General features: G+C 41.4%; 1 protein-coding gene across 2 annotated transcripts; it reads right to left on the reverse strand.

Moving 5' to 3' along the window:
* Positions 1-5,469: 5,469 nt before the first annotated feature.
* LOC119898081 (polyadenylate-binding protein 1A) lies at positions 5,470-12,973 on the reverse strand. Of its 2 annotated transcripts, none has more exons than XM_038712236.1 (15): positions 12,120-12,973; positions 11,614-11,807; positions 11,327-11,442; positions 9,785-9,915; positions 9,575-9,669; positions 9,266-9,403; positions 8,742-8,837; positions 8,359-8,631; positions 8,130-8,220; positions 7,860-7,982; positions 7,619-7,761; positions 7,091-7,175; positions 6,821-6,951; positions 6,640-6,730; positions 5,470-5,841 (listed from the first exon to the last, which is right to left on the reverse strand). In XM_038712236.1, the coding sequence occupies exons 1-14, from the start codon at positions 12,310-12,312 to the stop codon at positions 6,641-6,643; spliced, it is 1,899 nt and encodes a 632-aa protein (XP_038568164.1). In that variant the 5' UTR covers positions 12,313-12,973; the 3' UTR covers positions 5,470-5,841; position 6,640. The 2 variants fall into 2 exon arrangements, with proteins under 2 accessions (XP_038568164.1, XP_038568162.1); XM_038712234.1 differs by having other exon boundaries at positions 9,776-9,915.
* Between the last annotated feature and the right edge of the window lie 5,616 nt (positions 12,974-18,589).

Genomic DNA, 18,589 nt, shown 5'->3' on the forward strand with positions numbered 1-18,589 from the left:
TCCTTTTGGAATTTCACTTTAATAAACTGTTCCCCATTTGTTTTTCAATTTGAAATATTATCATGAGCTACTGTCAGCTTTAAAATGAAACACTAAAATTGTGGTGACACAAGTGTGTTCAAAAGGCCCCAGCTCCTAAATATAGAAACAGAAATGCACTATGTTATTTATGCTCATCTCAACCTAGCCCAACAGCATCTGGACCAAGCTGCACTTCCCACAATGCAGAGAACCCAGGGGTCGACAGCTTGTGGCTGCATAATCCTTCATAATTTTTGATATACTGCCTTGCCACCACCAGCAAACCACAATGACAGGGCAAAGTGTGTGTCAAAATATATGAACGTGTATGTGCTCAGTCTTTCTTCTGCCAAATAACACAAGCCAAGCAGAACATCTACACTGGTGGGCAGCTGGAAAAGTTAGACACATTTCACCTCTGCTGTAAAATATACAGTACACAATAGGTTATTAACTAACTTAGTATAGATAATTAAGGTCCAACAAAAACTCATGTGATGTTCGTACACTCAGTAACACTATAGAAACATGTCCACGGAGACTAAAGCTAAGGTCTCACTCACATTGCCCTACATGTGAACAAACTGATTCACCATTGAATAATGGAAGACTTGGCTAGCATTAGGAAGTTAATTAGTAAAAGAAGCTGAGCCAGACATTTTTTGAATAGTTCACCTGCATAATGAATAAGAGATGCTCTAACTTTTCTTCCAGATTAAGGCACGGGCTGATTAATGGCACAAGAACTGCAGATTCATTTGTAAAGGGGAGTCCCTAGCATGCAAATTCCTACGCCCTATTCACAAGATATATCATGATGCCGATCAGGTTGACCCATGGATCATGGTACTTCTTCTGCTAAACATCTACTATTGTCAGTTTACTAATTCATGGCTTTATTGCAAGTAATATGTCTAGTCTTCATAACCTCAATACGGCAAATCCATGTTTGCATTGTGTGTGCTTTATATCTAAACACAGTGGTGGTCTCCTTCTTTATCTTGGATTGGCAGATATTACATTAAGCATCAAAGGTCGTGACATAACAAGTAATCTGTATGTCACCTGACAAACCCCACAGTACAGGAGAATAATATATGCAAAGCAGAACAATTTCTCTATTGTCTGGGTGGTATACACGTTACAAAACTCTCGGGTAATCACAACTTTTTCTAGTGATGCTTGTAGCTTTTACCTTGTCATGTTGAACACACTGCTGCAGTACTTGACTTTGGTTAAAGGCAACTCTACGTCTTCAAATGGCTACAAACTGAAGTCTAGCAATCATTTATTGGGGAGCAGCTGTTAGGACTGAAAAGGTAATAGTAATGCCAGGAGTTGGCATTACGTTTAGTATAGTCCCTGGTCTTCGACTTCTTAAAACGTTTGAATGATTGCTATGTTAGCTACATAGTTCATTGTGTCTAATGCCAGTTTAGGTCACCTCACATATTATCCCCATCTGGTACACTTTGCCCAGACAGAAAACAGGACACACGATGTTAACAAAACGTAGCTATGAGCCACTAGAAATGTTCCATGGGTCTCAGTCAGCTTGCCTTACTGACGGTAACCAAAATGCCAGCCAGCTAACGTTAACTACCAAGCACAGCGACCGTTAGCGGCTGGCTAGGAGGGTTAGCTAGAAACGATGAGAACATACCGTCTGTTGCTAGTGACACTTGTTCCGCAGACACCTACAAAGACGAAAGGAAATGTTCTGCTTTCCAAAAAACGAGTTCAAGTTACTTAATCAGTGGTCCCAGCTCAGTGCCGTGAATTACTTCCCCACAGCTACAAGCACTTATTTTCCTCTGTCTTCGGTCCCACCTATCCGCTCGGACAACAGCTCCTACAAGGCTCGCTCTGTTGTTCACTATTCTCGTTCTAGCTCAGAAATTCAAATAGCATCGCGAGATTTCCACCAAAGTTTCACAGGCGGTCTCTGCCTACAGTGGTCGAGGTTCAGCAGCACACTTTCTGTCACATTTTCCAGGACATTTGAAATGTTGATACAGATTTAATACTACTACCCGGTTAATATGACGTAATTAATTTAAAACATAATTACAAACTCTTCCCAGACACAACCAGCTGAAAATTTTGGAAATGGAACATATCTTTCAAACTCTTTCCTGTGTTTGACATTTTTGTTCTGTGAGGTATACATTTTAACTAACATCTTTGACATATAGTAAAAGTTAAAACAAAAAATTGAGTACAGCTTATGGGCAAATAAGGCTTGAAGTCATGTTCAAGCCTGGGGGCTATCATCTAACAGTATAAACAAACAGCCCCTCATGAATGCCATTAGTGAATTGTATTATTAACCTGAGAGATCAAACTGAGTTTAATCACCAAGCATAGAGAACATATTTATAGATTACAACAAATATGGTTTACACTGTCTCAGGAATGACTTCCCATACATCGCATGGATAGCCTTTCTTTAATTTCAATTTGGTTTGAACCTACATGGGCAGACATAGTACATGAAAGATTTAGTTGACGAACTGGCAGACAGGGCAACACTAGACAGACAAATCTAATCCAAGCTAGAGAGGATTACACGATAGCGCCCTGTGAGTTTATCATTATTTAAAGAGACACAAGAGGAAGTGAGGAAAGAGCTAGTGGATTTTTACTGCTCTGATTATTTCTGCCACTCACACATATGCACGTTGAGAACACATCTTACTGCTTGTAACATCCAGTGCAATCCCTCCCAATTTACACTGTATATGCCTAATTATTTGTACTGAGCAACAATCTGGAGTTTAGCAGGAACTTAAAGAGAAATTTACCAGGCATCTATTGATATATGACCATGAGCCAGAGCCGCACACAGGATCTGTTGTAGAGGGACGATTGAGTTATGTTGTATAGAGAGAGGTGGTTGCCTGTGGGTTTGGCATTAGGTCTGCTTAGTTTTGAATGCAAGCTAAATCAATTTGGAGTTATTTTACCATTAGAAGAGGCATGGTGAGTTTGAAAGTTATGAAATGACTCAGAGCTCCTCATATAATTGAATTTTGATGTCGTTTAATGACTCTCAATATGGGTTTTCAATGACTGTTGTTGTCCTTTACTGTCACTGTGACAGGACATAAAATTGATAATCTTCTACAACTGCCATAGCTGTTAAATGCTGGTTTTCAGTTCAGCTGTATTTGCTGTAGAAACCTCATCCTATAATGGCTTTTCTACTTACTGTAGTCCATAAAAACAGTGAACAGCACCCTGTGTAACAACAGTGTCAATCCATAGAAACCTGAACCACCTCAGGCTACTGAAGTTACATACCTGCTATATTCCTACAGTATGTTCCTGACAATACTTTTTTCCTATACCTGTTTGTCCAACAGATAAACACAAATGTACCCCATTATTTTTTAAGAACTATGTAGTTTGCTTATCCTATTTTGTTATCACCTGTAAATAAATCACAGCTGATTTATAAAATGCCACAGAACTAATTATTCCATCTTCCCCCAATCATGCAGCTTAGTAGGTCGTACTGTATCCCTTGTATGTATGTATCAGTATGTGATGTACTGTAAATTGGCAAGAATTATGCCGTACTATGCAGGCAATAATCTAAAGCATTACCAAAACACTGTGTTTACTTGTAGCAAGGATCCCTTACAGCAAAGCCTCATTAGGGAGGTAAGCCTACCAAAACAAGTAACAGCCTGAACCAGACTGTAGAAATCATGTGATAGCAGGAATCCAGGGTGAACTGAAGGTTCTTTCACAAATAGGTGCAGATCAGAGTGTTGACACAACATACACATGCTTGCATCCTGTAGTTACAGAAGTGTGTTTGTACACAACTCCATATCCTACACTACACAGGATCTTACCATCAGGCTACACAGAAGCACCCCCCCCCCCCACACACACACACACACGACCATTATGTCTAAAATGCACAAGCATGAGAACCATCACATAAAGAACAGAAGGTGAATACAGCACTGACAGTGCTTTTTTCTCAACCTATCAAACTGCGGAGATAAAAGGTCCCTCCCCCTGTGAACCATAAACAGACATGCATAAACATCATCAAGAGTCAAAGCTGGATAATCCTGTGAAATCCCAGAAAGTTGTTTTGGGTCTGCCATGTACTGTGGGTTTTGGAATATGTTCACAATCTGGTCCTGCTTAAACAAGGTCTGATGTTGAGCCTGTGAGTGTTTGGAGTGTCAGGGGAGACACTGGAAGCACCTGCAGCCCCTACAAAGATGGATACTGTGGTGATATCTATATTAAAAGGGGTTTTGGTCCAATAACATACAATAGTGACCAATTCCAATCAGGAACACCTCCTGTCTCCACAACACCCCTTTTCCCCCCACTATATGAATAAAGTTTAAAAAATGTGGAAGATCCACTTAATTAATTAAAAAGTGAATTAATCATTGAGTCCTGGTATCAGCTTTTCATAAGATTTCAGCCAAAAACATCTCTCATCATCTGTATGCAAAGGGGAGACGCATGATTGAGTCAACATCAAGTCCTTTTCCACAAATATGAGAGGAAACAGCAGTTACTGGGTTCCTGCAAGGCCTGCACCCTCATCCTCTTAACACATTCACGCTTTGTCAGTTCTAAGACATTGTACAAGGTCGCCTCTGCTCAGGATGGAAGGATCCAGTAGGAAGGAAGGAGGATGTGATATGGCATTTTCACCACTGTTAACATACATAGCGGTGTACTATTTAATGTGGAGGCAAGTAGGCAACACAGAATTGGTGTGGTAGGAAGCCATATTCCACAAAGCACAAATTTCCTTTACAAAAGAAGATTAAACTTAAATTCTTCGGTTCAAATTTGGAAAACTATCAGATTAAGAACTGAACAGAAGCCTGTCTTATTCTACTTTAAATTTTTACACCAACTTCGCCATCCACAAAATAAGTGTATGTTAAGCCCATATTGCACAAATCAACATTTTCAAATCATAACATTTCACAAAATTACTACTGTGGAAAAAAATTGTACAGATTACAATGTGAATGGCAAAAAAACAAAACCCACTTGGATTCTGATGTACATCAGTGCTCTACACACAGAAGCTGTTAACATGGTGATTATCCATCCACAGTTCATACAAAAATATATGCACTTCTCGCTATACATTCTACAGTATGGCTCAAGTCCAGAGCTGGAAATCACTGATGCACGAAAACTATTCAAAGAAAAGTAGAGATGGGAAACACATGAATCAGGTACATACATTCCAATGAAACGCTGGTGTGAGATGCCAAGTACTGAATGACAATGCCGTCTGGTGGATGAAAACAGTATTGTCCATCATGCACAGATATAAGTGAACATTAACTTGAGACGGCAAACACAGACTGGTGTGTCCAACGTAAGATATTCCAATTGGTGTCAATTTTGTGTTTGAAAATGAACGTGGACAACACAAATGAAAAAGAGGCATAAATTTTGAATGAGACTTTATTACAGCCAGTAGTTTACAATACAAATCACCTTTCATAATGCTCAGCTACCACCTTCATGAACACGGCTGATATTCTGAGCACTGACACAGTAAAATGACATAAAACAGAGGAATGCATTCAAATTTATAATCTCAATTTTTTCTATTTTGCTTTTTTTTTTTTTTCAACAAATTTTTCTTTATGATCAAGGTCTAGACAAACCGTCCCTAGACCTGGCAAAGTCAATTGTTTTCTTCTTTTTTTAAGAAATGATTTATCATTTTGCGATGTTTTCAGAGTTTTAGGTTTTTCAATGTTTAATTTTTTTTTCTCTTTTTCCATCGGTGAAGCAGGTTTCAAAATGCTCAATCTGTAAGAAAAAAATAAAGCATTTCAATACTTAGGCTGTAGTTCATTTATGACATACTGTATAGGGCTGGAAGATTAGGCGTAAAATCATAATCACAATAATCAACATTTCACCTTGATTACGATTAATGAAAGATTATTTTGTTTGTTTTTGTTGCCCTTATAGTTCACTGACAAGGTTTCTACTATAAATATGCTCAACTATTAAAGCTAGGTTTACCCTTTTAAATTAACAGATGTAAAAAAATAATTGTTCCCCTATATTCGGTGTATCGCCGCTGCTACTACAATTTCACACAATTAATCAGTGTGGTATTTATAAGAGCAGCGGAGGTAAAGTCGTTAGGTTTTCTTTTAATAGCAGTGCAACGTGTGCGCAGTGAGTGCCAGACAGTGACTGTGAAAGCAAGCAACTAAGTTGTCAGTCTGGCAGTTAATCTGCAGTGTTGGTCACAGTGTGTTTCCACAACAAATGTTAACAAATATCCTAATAATTTCCTCCACTGATGGAAAGTGAAGGCAGTTAGCGCTAGCTAGCATCTCCCGGAGCCGACTCCGGTCTGGAAGCTGAGCAGGACCGGGCAGGGGGCAGAGTCACGTGAATACTAAGGCACTAGTATGTTTTTAAAGGGGAAATATTAAACAGGATTAAATAACTGAAATAACGGACATGGAAATCATGTCAGTTAGAGTCTCTCAATTTCGGTTTCCATTTCTTTTCAATTAATTGTCCAGCCCTCATTTCCTTACATCCATTCTCTTGAAATCACAAAGATAAAATCCCCGTGCACACACACACCTTAGACGCTGGGAACACCCGCTGGGGTGGTCGACTTCTGAGCAGCTTCCTTGGCCTGGTGGGCCTGAAGCACAGCAACAGCCTCATCGACCTAAAACACCGACACATTTAATGAATCACTGCATATGAAGCATTATCAGAGTTTGCAGAGATATTTGCAACAGAGTAGCCATTAACTGACCTTTGAGCGCAGCGACTCAGGTGACTCGAGCATGTGGAGGAGCTCAGAGTTGTCGATCTCCAGCAGCATACCAGTGATCTTGCCTGCCAGGCTAGGATGCATGTTCTGGATCAGGGGGAAGAGACGCTCACCTAAAAAGGGTAGAAAATCAGTCAACAACCATTTTCTATATAATAAAAAACAAAGACTTAACATGTAACGAGAACATTTTCTACCGGTTTCACAACAGTTTGTTAGTTCCTTATTAATCGAGCAGAAGACGTAACTAACCCAGCATCTGCTTCTGTTCCTGAGGAGGGGCAGCAGCCAGCATGGAGGCAGTCAGGGGCTCCTGTCCTTGGACATGGACAGCAGGCTAAGGATAGAAAAAAAGAATTGAGTCCAGGCTAAACTTTAAAAATTACTGAGTGCACAAATACTACTAATGAGTAACTATTACAAATCTTTACAACGTGAATGAATGAGTAGTGTTAGTTCCTTTTAACATTGTACTGATTTTGGTTACTCTTCATGACATATTTAAGCCTTTTTAGCAGATTTAGGACATATACAAGTATGACAAAAAAAAACAAAAAGCCCAATCTTGTCATGTAAAAGTTGAATGCTTAGTTTCAGTTATAATACTAAATAAGCAAACTGCACTGTAGACACAGAGGGTCCAAGTGTTGCGAATGTTAAAACATTTCTTACTAAATGCCCCATTTTAAATTTTGAAGCCAATGTGCAATACCCACATGCAGGAATGAAACGCCTAGAAGTGCCTTATACTGAGGCACTGAAAGTCACTGGAATTCTTACCTGCTGCATGGGGACCTGTGGCTGGGAGGCCATGTGCTGCTGGGGGTTGCGCACACCAGCGGCATATTTGTACTGGGGCATGGCACGCACTGGGGCGGCAGTGGCTGAAGCACCAGTAGGGCGCTGGCCGAGGGCCTGGGTGGCTGAGGGGAGGGAGGTGAAAAAGGCACTTCATCAAAACTGCATCAAGTGATTAACAGGCAGTGACAGATGATTTCGTTCTGAAAGCTCAGATACTTACGCATACGCTGGGAAGCCATCATGCGTGGGACCTGGGTGTTGGCAGCAGCAGTGGGACGGATGGTGTTAAAGGCCTGGGGCCTGGGAGCTGATGGGCGCATAGCATTGGGCATGTTTTGGAAGTCTGAAGGAAGAGGAAACAAAATTACATATCCACAATAAAGAAATTAGTTCTTTTAGTTTTAAAAGATGGAGCTGGCTGCCAATTCATTTACAGCACTATTTTGCATTCCTATTAACCGAAAACATAGAATCAAATATGTCTACTTACGCTGAGGACGCACTCCTTGAGTGGCCCAACGGGGGCTGGGGCGGAGCTGCGCCAGCTGGTTGGCAGAGTAGTATGCGGCACGATTTTGGGCCTGAGAAGGACAAAGTCTTATCATAACATGGTCTCTGAAGTGGCTTAAAGTAAAATGTCTAATTGAAAACACAGTACATCAGCACATTTCATTGTCATGTATACTCAAACTGGGCGAGGGGTGGGTATATATACTAACCGGAGGTATAGCCGTCATGAAATAGCCTGAGGGTGGAGCAGGCTGATATGGGTTGAGGACAGGGTTGGGCACAGCACGAACAGTGGCCATTCTCTGCATGTACTGGTTGGTTAGATGGGCCTGTCGCTCCTCCTTGCGCTGGGCCAGGGCCACATACAGTGGCTTTGTGGCAACAATACGCCCATTCATCTCGGTTACAGCTTTGGTGGCCTCCTCAGGGGAAGAGAAGCACACAAAGCCAAAGCCTTTGCTGCGGCCACCCTCCATCATCACCTGTGGTAGAAGAAACTGATTAGCATCTATAGTGATAAAATAAGGACAAACTCAAATGTGTAATCACATCTTGAAACATCAGCATTACAAAAAGGACTCATGTCTTTTACCTTAGCACTTGTTATGGTTCCAAATGGAGAGAATTCTTTACGCAGACGCTCGTCATCTAGGCCATCATCCAGGTTTTTCACATACAGATTGACACCCTGGTGTATGGAGAAAAACAGATTGTAATACTTTACTTAAATCAACTCTTAGTCTCCTACGAGCCATGATTGTATCTGGAGACAGACTAGTAGAAATAAGGTCTTGGATGACAGCAAGATGTGACACGGCGTGTTATACTCAAGCTTAAAGAAAAATTAAATCCACTTTTTAATTAGTAAATTATGTGTACAGTCACTTTATTTAACCATCTATTGATCCCAGGTCTTTACTGTAACAGAAGTTATTTTCTTATTTACAGAGAAAATTCAGTAACTGTCCACTTGACAGGGTGCGGCGTACCGATGGAGTGTCTCAGAGTGCATTTTTATTTGTGAAGGGGTCGTGTCCAAGCTAAACATTTAAGCAGCTCTTTAAAGCGTACTCTGATCTGATGAATGAAATTCCTGACAGTAGAAGACCAACAAACCTGATATCTGGTCATGCGATCCTGTTTCATCTGCTCAAATTTGCGCTTCAGCTCATTCTGGCGCTCCCCTTTCTTCTGTGCGCGGCCCACATACACTTGCCTGCCATTCATTTCTTTACCATTCATGTCGTCCACAGCCTGCAATCAATAAACAATAGTCCACTGAAACAAGCTAAACAGAACCCATGTTTGTATTGATTCAAAGCCATCAGCAAAGGTCGCGTCGACAGCAGACATTTCATTTTCCAATAATTTAGTTACATGATGGGTTAATGTCCCCTGAAAGAAAAACTAGGACTTGGTCCTAACCTTCTGTGCATCTTCGTGTCTCTCGAAGCTGACAAAGCCAAATCCCTTGGATTTTCCACTCTCATCAGTCATAACCCGGATACTGAGAGCAGGTCCTATAAAATGCGACAGAAAATAAACACGTTAAATAGGCCATATAACACTGGTAACATGCTTAGTGCTAAACATGTTGTATCACTGAAATTGTATCACTGGTCTTACCATACTTGCCAAACAACTCTTTAAGCTTCTCGTCATCCATGTCCTCCCCAAAGTTCTTGATGTAAACATTGGTAAACTCTCTGGCACGTGCCCCAAGCTCAGCCTCCCTCTCTTTACGCGACTTAAAGCGTCCAACAAATCTGTTGGTCAAATGATGTAAAATATTAGAACAAATCACACACACCAGAGACAAAACCATGTCCAAAATAAATCCTGGACAGGAGGACAGATGTGACCGCAATCAATTTTAGTTTAGAAATGTGGAGTTATCTTAAAATAGAATTTAATAGCTCTGATTATCAGTATTGCACAAATGCACTCTCACTTCCCCACTTAAAATTATTAAGATCTTGGTTGAGAATCGAGACCCGGTTCAAAAATTTCTCAAAACCTGAAAATCAATAAGATTCAAACTTATCGACACTGCTATTGAGACTTGCGGGTCCTATGATGGAACGTTATGTTTTGACTGTCAAATATTACTTAATTTGAAGTGCAATGGATAAGAAATGGTTAAGTTAGCTCCAAACTACTGTAACGTTAATTGATGACAGCTATGCTTATTGCTGTAAGTACGTGCAATAAAACCTTCGCAAGACAATCCTTTATCAATACACCTGTCTGTAAGGTAACGTTAAACATGTAGAAATGGTTAATTTAATCATCTCTGTCCTCAGTATCTCATCCTGTATGTTTTATACAAGCACAGCTAACGCTAGCTTGGCATTAGCCAACAAGCTAAATTGAACGCTGTCTGTCTGGAGCACAGACTGGTCTGTAGTCTTAAAAACTCAGCTGCTGGCTGAGACAAACCAGCCGCTCCTCCTCCTACCTGGTAATGTTACTGACTGACACAGTGACGTTATTCTTTCTAAACGTCGTTCGCTACTTGCGATGTCAGAAAGTTATTGAGTTACTTTGCTGTTGTAAACATTAATGTTGCTGCTCTAGAAACATTTAGCTGTAATTAAAATATTAAATAAAAAACAGCCAGGCAGTTAATATGTACACTGCAATATATGTTTATTTATCGCAAGTGAAATGTCATCTCAATATATAACTTTATCGCACATTTTCCTCATACCGTGCAGGCCTACCTCATGCCCGTTGGGTCTGGTTTTACCAAATAACCATCACTAAATAATAGTAAAGTATCGATAGTGGTAAAGAATCGGGTCATTAGGCAGTCTCAATAAGGGTATCAATATAAATAAAAAATTAATGATGACCATCCCTAATAAGATACTTAAAACATAGCCCAGGTTTGCATTTGTCCTGTTTAACTCAGTTGTATGAAAACCTTAAGTACATTAAGCATGAAACGCAAAATGTCTTCAAGTCTCTTCAACTAAGTCCAGTTGCCCTTGATTTGAACCTACCTTTTACAACAATGACCTAGATGACTGAGAATCTTTACATACATTAAGCATGATTGAAGTTGTGGACAAGATGCGGTTAAACACAAACAATGATTAGATGTAATATTCACACGTTAATCAGCCCCCCAATAAAAACATATTTCTACAAGAGTGTAATTGTAGTCCCACTTACACTTTTCTGTCATTGAGCAACATGCCATTCATTTTCTCAATGGCCCGCTCGGCAGCTTCGTGGGTCTCAAAGTGCACAAAGCCGTAACCCTTTGAGCCATTTTCATCACAAACCACCTTGGAAAAGGAAGATTTGAGCATGTCAAAAACAATCCAAACACCATGCTTTGTTTTTTTTGTTTTTTAAACACACAATCAGCATCAACCTGGTGCAATCTTTAGTCATGCAAAGTAGTGGTGTGTATAAAGCACACAAACAGATAACAAACTGAATGATGCCCTGCCTACCTTGCAGGAAAGGATGTTTCCAAATGCAGAGAAGGTGTCATAGAGGGCCTTGTTATCAATCGACTTGTCCAGGTTCTTGATGAAGATGTTGCCCACTCCACTCTTCCTCAGCGAAGGGTCACGCTGAGACCACATGATGCGGAGAGGCCTGCCTTTGATCACATCGAAGTTCATGGTGTCCAGGGCTCGCTCAGCTAAAAACAGGGCCCAAATGACAAGACTTCTGATGACACTAGGTACATGTGTCTGGTTTGTATTTTGCCTATTGCAAAAACTGCAGTACTTCAAAAAGCAAGTAAAAAAATATGGCATGTAGGTAATTTTAAGACATGTTCGGTACTTAATCTGAAATCATTAACTTTACACTCAAGCACCAATTGTGGTAATTGCAACAGCTTTACCATGCTTTAACATGGATGTATAGTACATGCTCAAAATGGAGTCAGATGGTGCCACATCCCTCTTGTTAGCTGCAAATTAACGTTACTGCGTTATGGCAAACCTACCATCAGCAGGTTGCTGGAAGTTGACATAGGCATAGCCGAGGGATCGACGGGTGATCATGTCCCTGCATACTCTGATGGACAGGATGGGCCCGGCCGGGCTGAATTTCTCGTAGAGCATGGCCTCGGTAACGTCTGGATGCAGGTCTCCCACATAGAGGGAAGCCATTGGGTAGCTAGGCGCGCTGGGATTCATGTCAGACAACGCGTGTTCTCGGGCAATGCGACAACTGTGAGGTTAAATTAGCTCGGTATTTTCTTGACAACTGTCAGCCAAAATCGGTCTCCTGTATGAAATAGTTCCCTCGGTGTCTTCGATAGCTTCACAAAATAAACAGCGAAGACACACAGATTATCGTAACAGCTAGCAACGTGGGCTAGTTAGCTTGATTAGCAAAATGTCGGAACGTGGCCTAACCGATGTGGCTCGCAGACTTCACAATTTTGAATCTGTACTCCCTTCACAGTCAGTTAATAAGCCAAATTGCCCGCAGTTTACGAAGTAAATGTTCTCATTTACAATGATAACTGGAATGACAAAGCCCTTAAAGGGATAAATAAGTGGTTAACTATATAACTGGCTAACGTTAATCACCCACGCTTTCGACGCTAACCGCTTGGTTTGCTAACGTACTTCTCGTTCCGTCTTTCGTTCTTTTCGAAGGCAGCGTCTTCTTCGCGTTGCTTGAGTTGGCAAATCAAATCCTGCTTCACCGATTTTTATTTTTCTTATAAAAATATGTCTGCGTGTAGTCTCTAGCTTTTGGTTTGTTTCATAATAATAAAATGTGTGCCGAGACTAGCTCCGGAGCACACCCAACGCAGACGGATTACCGGAATGAAAGGAAGGTCGGTGGAGGTTGTTTCGCAATTCCAGTCGAAACCGCGGCGCGTTCACCACCAAGGTTGACGTCACACATCTCGCGATATTTTATAGATTTCGAGCATGGATCATTTGTTTTATAAAATTATTAACTTTTAATGTAAAAATCCTAACTCTTATTTGGCTTTTTCAGCAGGTAAGGAATGTGTAGGTGGCCAGCTGGGCCAATAGTCGGAACCATATCCACTGTCCTTGTCATGTTTCCCTGTGACAGTGAAACTGAGTCTATCTTGTATTCCTAACTTGAGTTAGATTTTTTATTTTATCTAATTCATCCTCCGGGGAAGGCAATTCACGCCCAGTCAACCTTCCTGCTGACTTGCCCATATTAGTGAAAAATCTGATAAAAACTAAATAGGTCTCATGTAGCACGCCTATTTTCTTTGCTAATGTGTAACTAATTCATTTAACATAAATATTTAATAGGAAATAATGGCAGTTTGGGGTTAGCTGGAAACTAAAGAAAATGGATGGGCGAATTCATGGAGTTTCCCCCTAAACCTTTCATGTCATGTGACCAAGTGACTCCAAAAATCAATTTTGAAGAGGTGTGTACTATTTTTTCTGGGAGTCTCTGGGTCATTATAAGAAAAAAAAAAAACCATAAAAATAATTTATATAAAATAGAAGAAGCAATAAAATTTTAAAAAAAGGGTTTTATTTGTCCACCGTTGTAATAATGTTTGGTACTGATTTGAATTCACTGGGTCACATAGCATGGAAGCAACTAAAAAAAAAAGATTTTACATAAAATAGAAGCACTAAAATCCCCCCAAAATAAGGTGAGTGAGTGAGTACCTAGCTGCAAACAATATGGCGTATGTCTGCAGGAAATCACAGGATCTCAGCAGTGGAAGTTGATCTTCATGTTTTTATGTGAACATCTGTGCTGAGTTCAGCCCTATGGTTCAGTTCTTTGTGCACCATTTTGAGGAAACATTTCCAACCCGGAAACCACCTGGACACCATTTTCAGATTGAACATCCCCCTGAATTGCATATGTGCGTAGTCTACTTGTGGCAGAAAAGGCAAGAAGGGCCTTGCTGTACAAAAACACAACTTTATTCACTGATTTTTAAACTAGTGATATGGGGCAATGAATTTGAGAATTTACTGTATATCAGACCACAAATAAGACAAGAATTACGTTGGAAAAAATGTTGGAGTGGGGTGTTTCTGGGGGCCAGACCTCACTGTTTACTGTACAAAAACAGAACAACTTTATTCATGAAGAAAATATGTTCCTGTTTTCCCTCTGATGTCCTCCGACAGCTCTGCGATTTACAGTTTATCTGTTGGCTGAAAACCAAAAAAAAAGTTCGAAAGGAAAACCAGAAGATATTTGCTACATAAAATATGATCCAGTTTCACCAAAATCATTGAACAAAGTTGTTGTATTTTTGTACAGTAATCAGCTAAGGCCAGCCGCCTTCTCGTCTTTTCTCGTTCACACAAAAATGACACAGACTCGAGACTGACGAGTTCCCTCTTGCGGAGGTACACTATTATGTCAGAATCAGAATCAACTTTATTGCCAGGTATGTGTACACATATGAGGAATTTGACTCAGGATTGTACATTGCTCACGATGTACTTACTCACACAACTATAAAATAAAATCATGACAAACATACATACATACATGTCAAACATGTACACAGTGAGAGCATAGTGCAAAGGATGCTGGAATAAATAAGTATTATGTGCAGGAGTTATGAACTTGAGGTAGGTGGAGTTGGTATACAGTATATACAATATGACAATATGAACAGTATGACCAGCTCTGAAATAGAGAATGATGAATAAATAATAAGTGTTAGCCAGTAAACAGGTGACAGAGTTAGAGACAGAGTTACTGGGTTATTGCACAGGAATTGTTCCTGACACTGTTCATCAGAGTCAGGTGTTCATCAGAGTGATGTCTTGTGGTTAAAACACTTCCTGAATCTGTTGGTTTTGGCATACAGTGCTCTGTAGCGCCTACCAGAGGGGAGGAACTGGAACAGATTGTGTTCGGGGAGAGATGGATCTGCAGTGATGTTTCCTGCCCGTTTTCCTGACTCTGGAAATGTATAAGTCCTGAATGGAGGGCAGGTTGGCACCGATGATCTTTTCTGCATTCCTGACTGTCCGTTGTAGTCTGCTCCTGTCCTTTTCGGCTGCAGATCCAAACCAGACAGTGATGGACGTGCAGATGACAAACTGGATGATGGCTGTGTAAAAGTGGATCAGCAGCTCCTTAGGCAGGTGGAGCTTCCTGAGCTGGCGCAGGAAGTACATCCTCTGCTGAGCCTTCTTGATGGTGTCAGTGTTGGGCTCCAACTTTAGGTCCTGGGATATAGTGGATCCCAGAAACCTGAGGGCACAGCAGACACAGGGCTGTTGAGTATGGTGAAGGGGGGCAGAGTGGGGGGGCTCCTCCTGAAGTCCACAATCATCTCCACAGTTTTGAGCGTGTTAAGCTCCAGGTTGTTCTGACCGCACCAGAGAGTCAGCTGATCAACCTCCCGTCTGTAGGCCGACTCGTCACCGTCCCGGATGAGGCCGATGACCGTTGTGTCGTCAGCAAACTTCAGGAGTTTGACAGATGGGTCTCCTGAGGTGCAGTCGTTGGTGTAGAGGTAGAAGAGCAGTGGGGAGAGCACACACCCCTAGGGGGCACCAGTGCTGATAGTCCGGGTGCTGGATGTGATGTTCTCCAGTCTCACCTGCTGACTCCTGTCAGTCAGGACATCTGTGATCCACTGACAGGTGGAGGCTGGCACAGTGAGCTGGGTGAGTTTGGTGATGAGGATGTCCGGGGATGATGGTGTTGAACGCTGAGCTGAAGTCCTTGAACAGGATCCTTGCATATGTCCAGCAAAGAGCCTGTAATGTCCTTCAGGCGGGCCAAGTCACCAGTCTTTCAAAGGACTTCATGACTACAGATGTCAGGGTGACAGGTCTGTAGTCATTTCGGGGCCAGGAGCCTTCCTGATCTTCTGTCTTTGAAAGAGGTGGCTCACGTCCTCTTCACAGATCTTGAGTGCAGATGAGGGGTCAGAGAGGGGGGTGGTGGCAGCGTATCAGAGGGGGAAGGTGACTGTTTGAAGATGGTGTTGGAGCGGGGGAGAGGTGTGACTGTGGGCTTTTCAAACCTACAATAAATGCCATTCAGCTTGTCAGCCAGTTGTTGAGTACCAGCAGTGTTGGGGGATGGTCTCCTGTAGTTGGTGAGTGTCCGCAGGCCTCTCCACACTGACGGAGGGTCGCTGGCTGTGAAGCTGTTTCTTACCTTTTCAGCGTAGCATCTCTTTGCTGCTTTGACTTCTTTAGTCAGTGTGTTCCTGGCCTGAGAGAGTGATAATAATGATAATGAGAAAACTATGTTAAAATACGAGTTATGGAATCACAGACGGATATACTTTGGTTTCTTATTTTATAGTTAATGATACTAATTGTCTAATGTCCATAGACTAAAACCAGTTCAGTTAACACTTTCAGTTCAATAAAAATCCTATTTTATTGTATAATGTATCTGTATGTGTTAGGCAACTGTTTTTCAAATACACTACATGACGTTTTCCTTAAAAAAACAGCTTTTGTAGGAGTGCACTGATTGCAAAGAACAAAACATATACTGGGAACATGCCTCCTCAAGATTACAGACATCACGGAGCATAAATATTATTCTTTCATAGTAGACTATATAGTGTACAGGGTTGTGTAATTATTTATTAACCATACTATTTTATAAAAATGGTTTCAAAACATAGATGCCAGTAAAACTACAATACTCTCTCTTGTTACTATGTTTCTAACATGTCAACAAACAGCATGGCTCCACTGAGAGAGAGTGTTAGAGAGAGAGAGTAGTGCCTTGACACAAGTTACAGTACCGCTGTCACAAACCTAAATTAAGAATGCAATATTTATGCCGACACAACCAAGCTCAGAACAAATTGGCCTACAGGGCAATAAGCAAACAGCAGTGAGCCCAACACCACTGAAGTCAACAACAACAACAAGGGATCCAGACCCTGTCTATAGCCGCTTTCCACAGAGATCCTGCAAGCAAAACGGAAAGAAAGTCTGCCAATATATTTCCCCTTCCCGGCTCCGTACCTTGCATACGGGGCAGCAAGCCGGCATATTGGCATAATAATCTTGGATAATAAAGCAGCATGAAAGCAGCTAAATGACAACAACATCATGACAACAACATCATGACAACAACCGCAAACCACAGTCAGCGATGGTGCTAACCTGTTGCTATCTGCATTCTTGTATAGCTCTTACACACAGTACAGTACACAAAACTTTATAACAATGTGTCAAATGTATTATAAACAAGCCAGGCTACTGACTGTCTGTATATTAATTTAATTGCACTTATCTGTCTTCAGCAGCTTGTCTAAGTTACCTCCAGAGAAAAACACACACTGGAAGCTGCAGGCTGACCCTTAACTCCATTCTGCCTGTTAGGCCCACCCCTTAACCAATCACAATTTTAGAAACACGATAGGCATCTACATAAACGAATCGGAGGCCTCTCTTAAAATAAGCGTCACAGTCCATCACAACTCAGGGTCAGAGGTTACCCTCTTAAAGTGACAGAGCCTAATATGACAACACTTATATGCTGCTAAGCACCTTTTAACAAAAACCCAGGAGTTACATAATACCTACAGTATAGCATTTTATGCATATGCCCCTCGCCAGGGGGGGCCAGTAATTTTATTGGGGTGGCCGTGGCCTCCCTTGTCCCTCTTTGGCAGCGCCACTGAGTCCTCCTCCCCTTGTTTTTCCGTACAGAAGAGATTAAATCCCGGTAGGTGAAGTGTGCTGTCTGGGATGTGCTCAGCGAGCCAGGACTCTGTAAAACAGAGGGCGGCAGATCTGCAGAAGTCCGTGTTAGTTCTGTTGAGGAGCAGCAGTTCGTCCATTGTGTCCTATTTGTCCAGTGTAGTGATACATTTGGTATTGATTTGAAGCATAGACTGTGTAAATGAAGTGGACATAGCCACTATGATGGTTTGTGTAAAGCTTTGAGTTCGGCATTTCTGCCGTCGCCGTCTTGTTTTTTTCAGAAGTAACCAAGGGTCAAAGTTCTTAGACAAAAACAAAGACAGCACTCAAAAACATGTTCTCTGATTGACAGATCATCTTGGTACCAACTTGTCAACCAGAAGGTAGCCAGACCCTAAAGCATCCCCTGCTTTATTGTCTTTCCTCTAAATGGGACCATAATTTTCAAAATGAACATTATGCTGTAACACTTCCTCATTAGGGAAGGGCTTACTGAAGTTGGGTAATTTTGTCCAAAGAATAAGACTTCTTTTTGCAACCAGTGGAGCGCCCCTGCTGGCCATTACAAGAATGCAGGTTTAAGGCACTTCCGCATTGGCTTCACTATTCAGACCCGGAGGATGCTTGTCCCGCACCAACACCTGGCCAAACCAGACGCTGTTGGATCCGGAGTGTCAGTCAAATGACTTAATTAAAACCAACTGAAACGGAAATAGCTCATGGGATACATTTCTCTGCAGCAGCTCTGCATAATATGACATTCCCCTTTAAGTTTATGAACGCTTCAGAATCAAGTGGTGTT

Source organism: Micropterus salmoides, unplaced genomic scaffold (genome assembly GCF_014851395.1).
Source record: "Micropterus salmoides isolate LMB-PRFRI ecotype aquatic unplaced genomic scaffold, ASM1485139v1 Ms_hic_scaffold_11, whole genome shotgun sequence".
NCBI lineage: Eukaryota > Metazoa > Chordata > Actinopteri > Centrarchiformes > Centrarchidae > Micropterus > Micropterus salmoides.

What these genes read in the sequence shown, in the direction of transcription:
- LOC119898081 (XM_038712234.1), bottom strand. Translation starts at nt 12,312, where the DNA reads ATGAATCCCAGCGCGCCTAGCTACCCAATGGCTTCCCTCTATGTGGGA. An exon ending in TTGCTCAATGACAGAAAAGT is followed by an intron (nt 9,916 to 11,326) that starts GTAAGTGGGACT and finishes TTTGACCAACAG; the next exon opens with ATTTGTTGGACGCTTTAAGT. An exon ending in AGAGTTGTTTGGCAAGTATG is followed by an intron (nt 9,670 to 9,775) that starts GTAAGACCAGTG and finishes CGCATTTTATAG; the next exon opens with GACCTGCTCTCAGTATCCGG.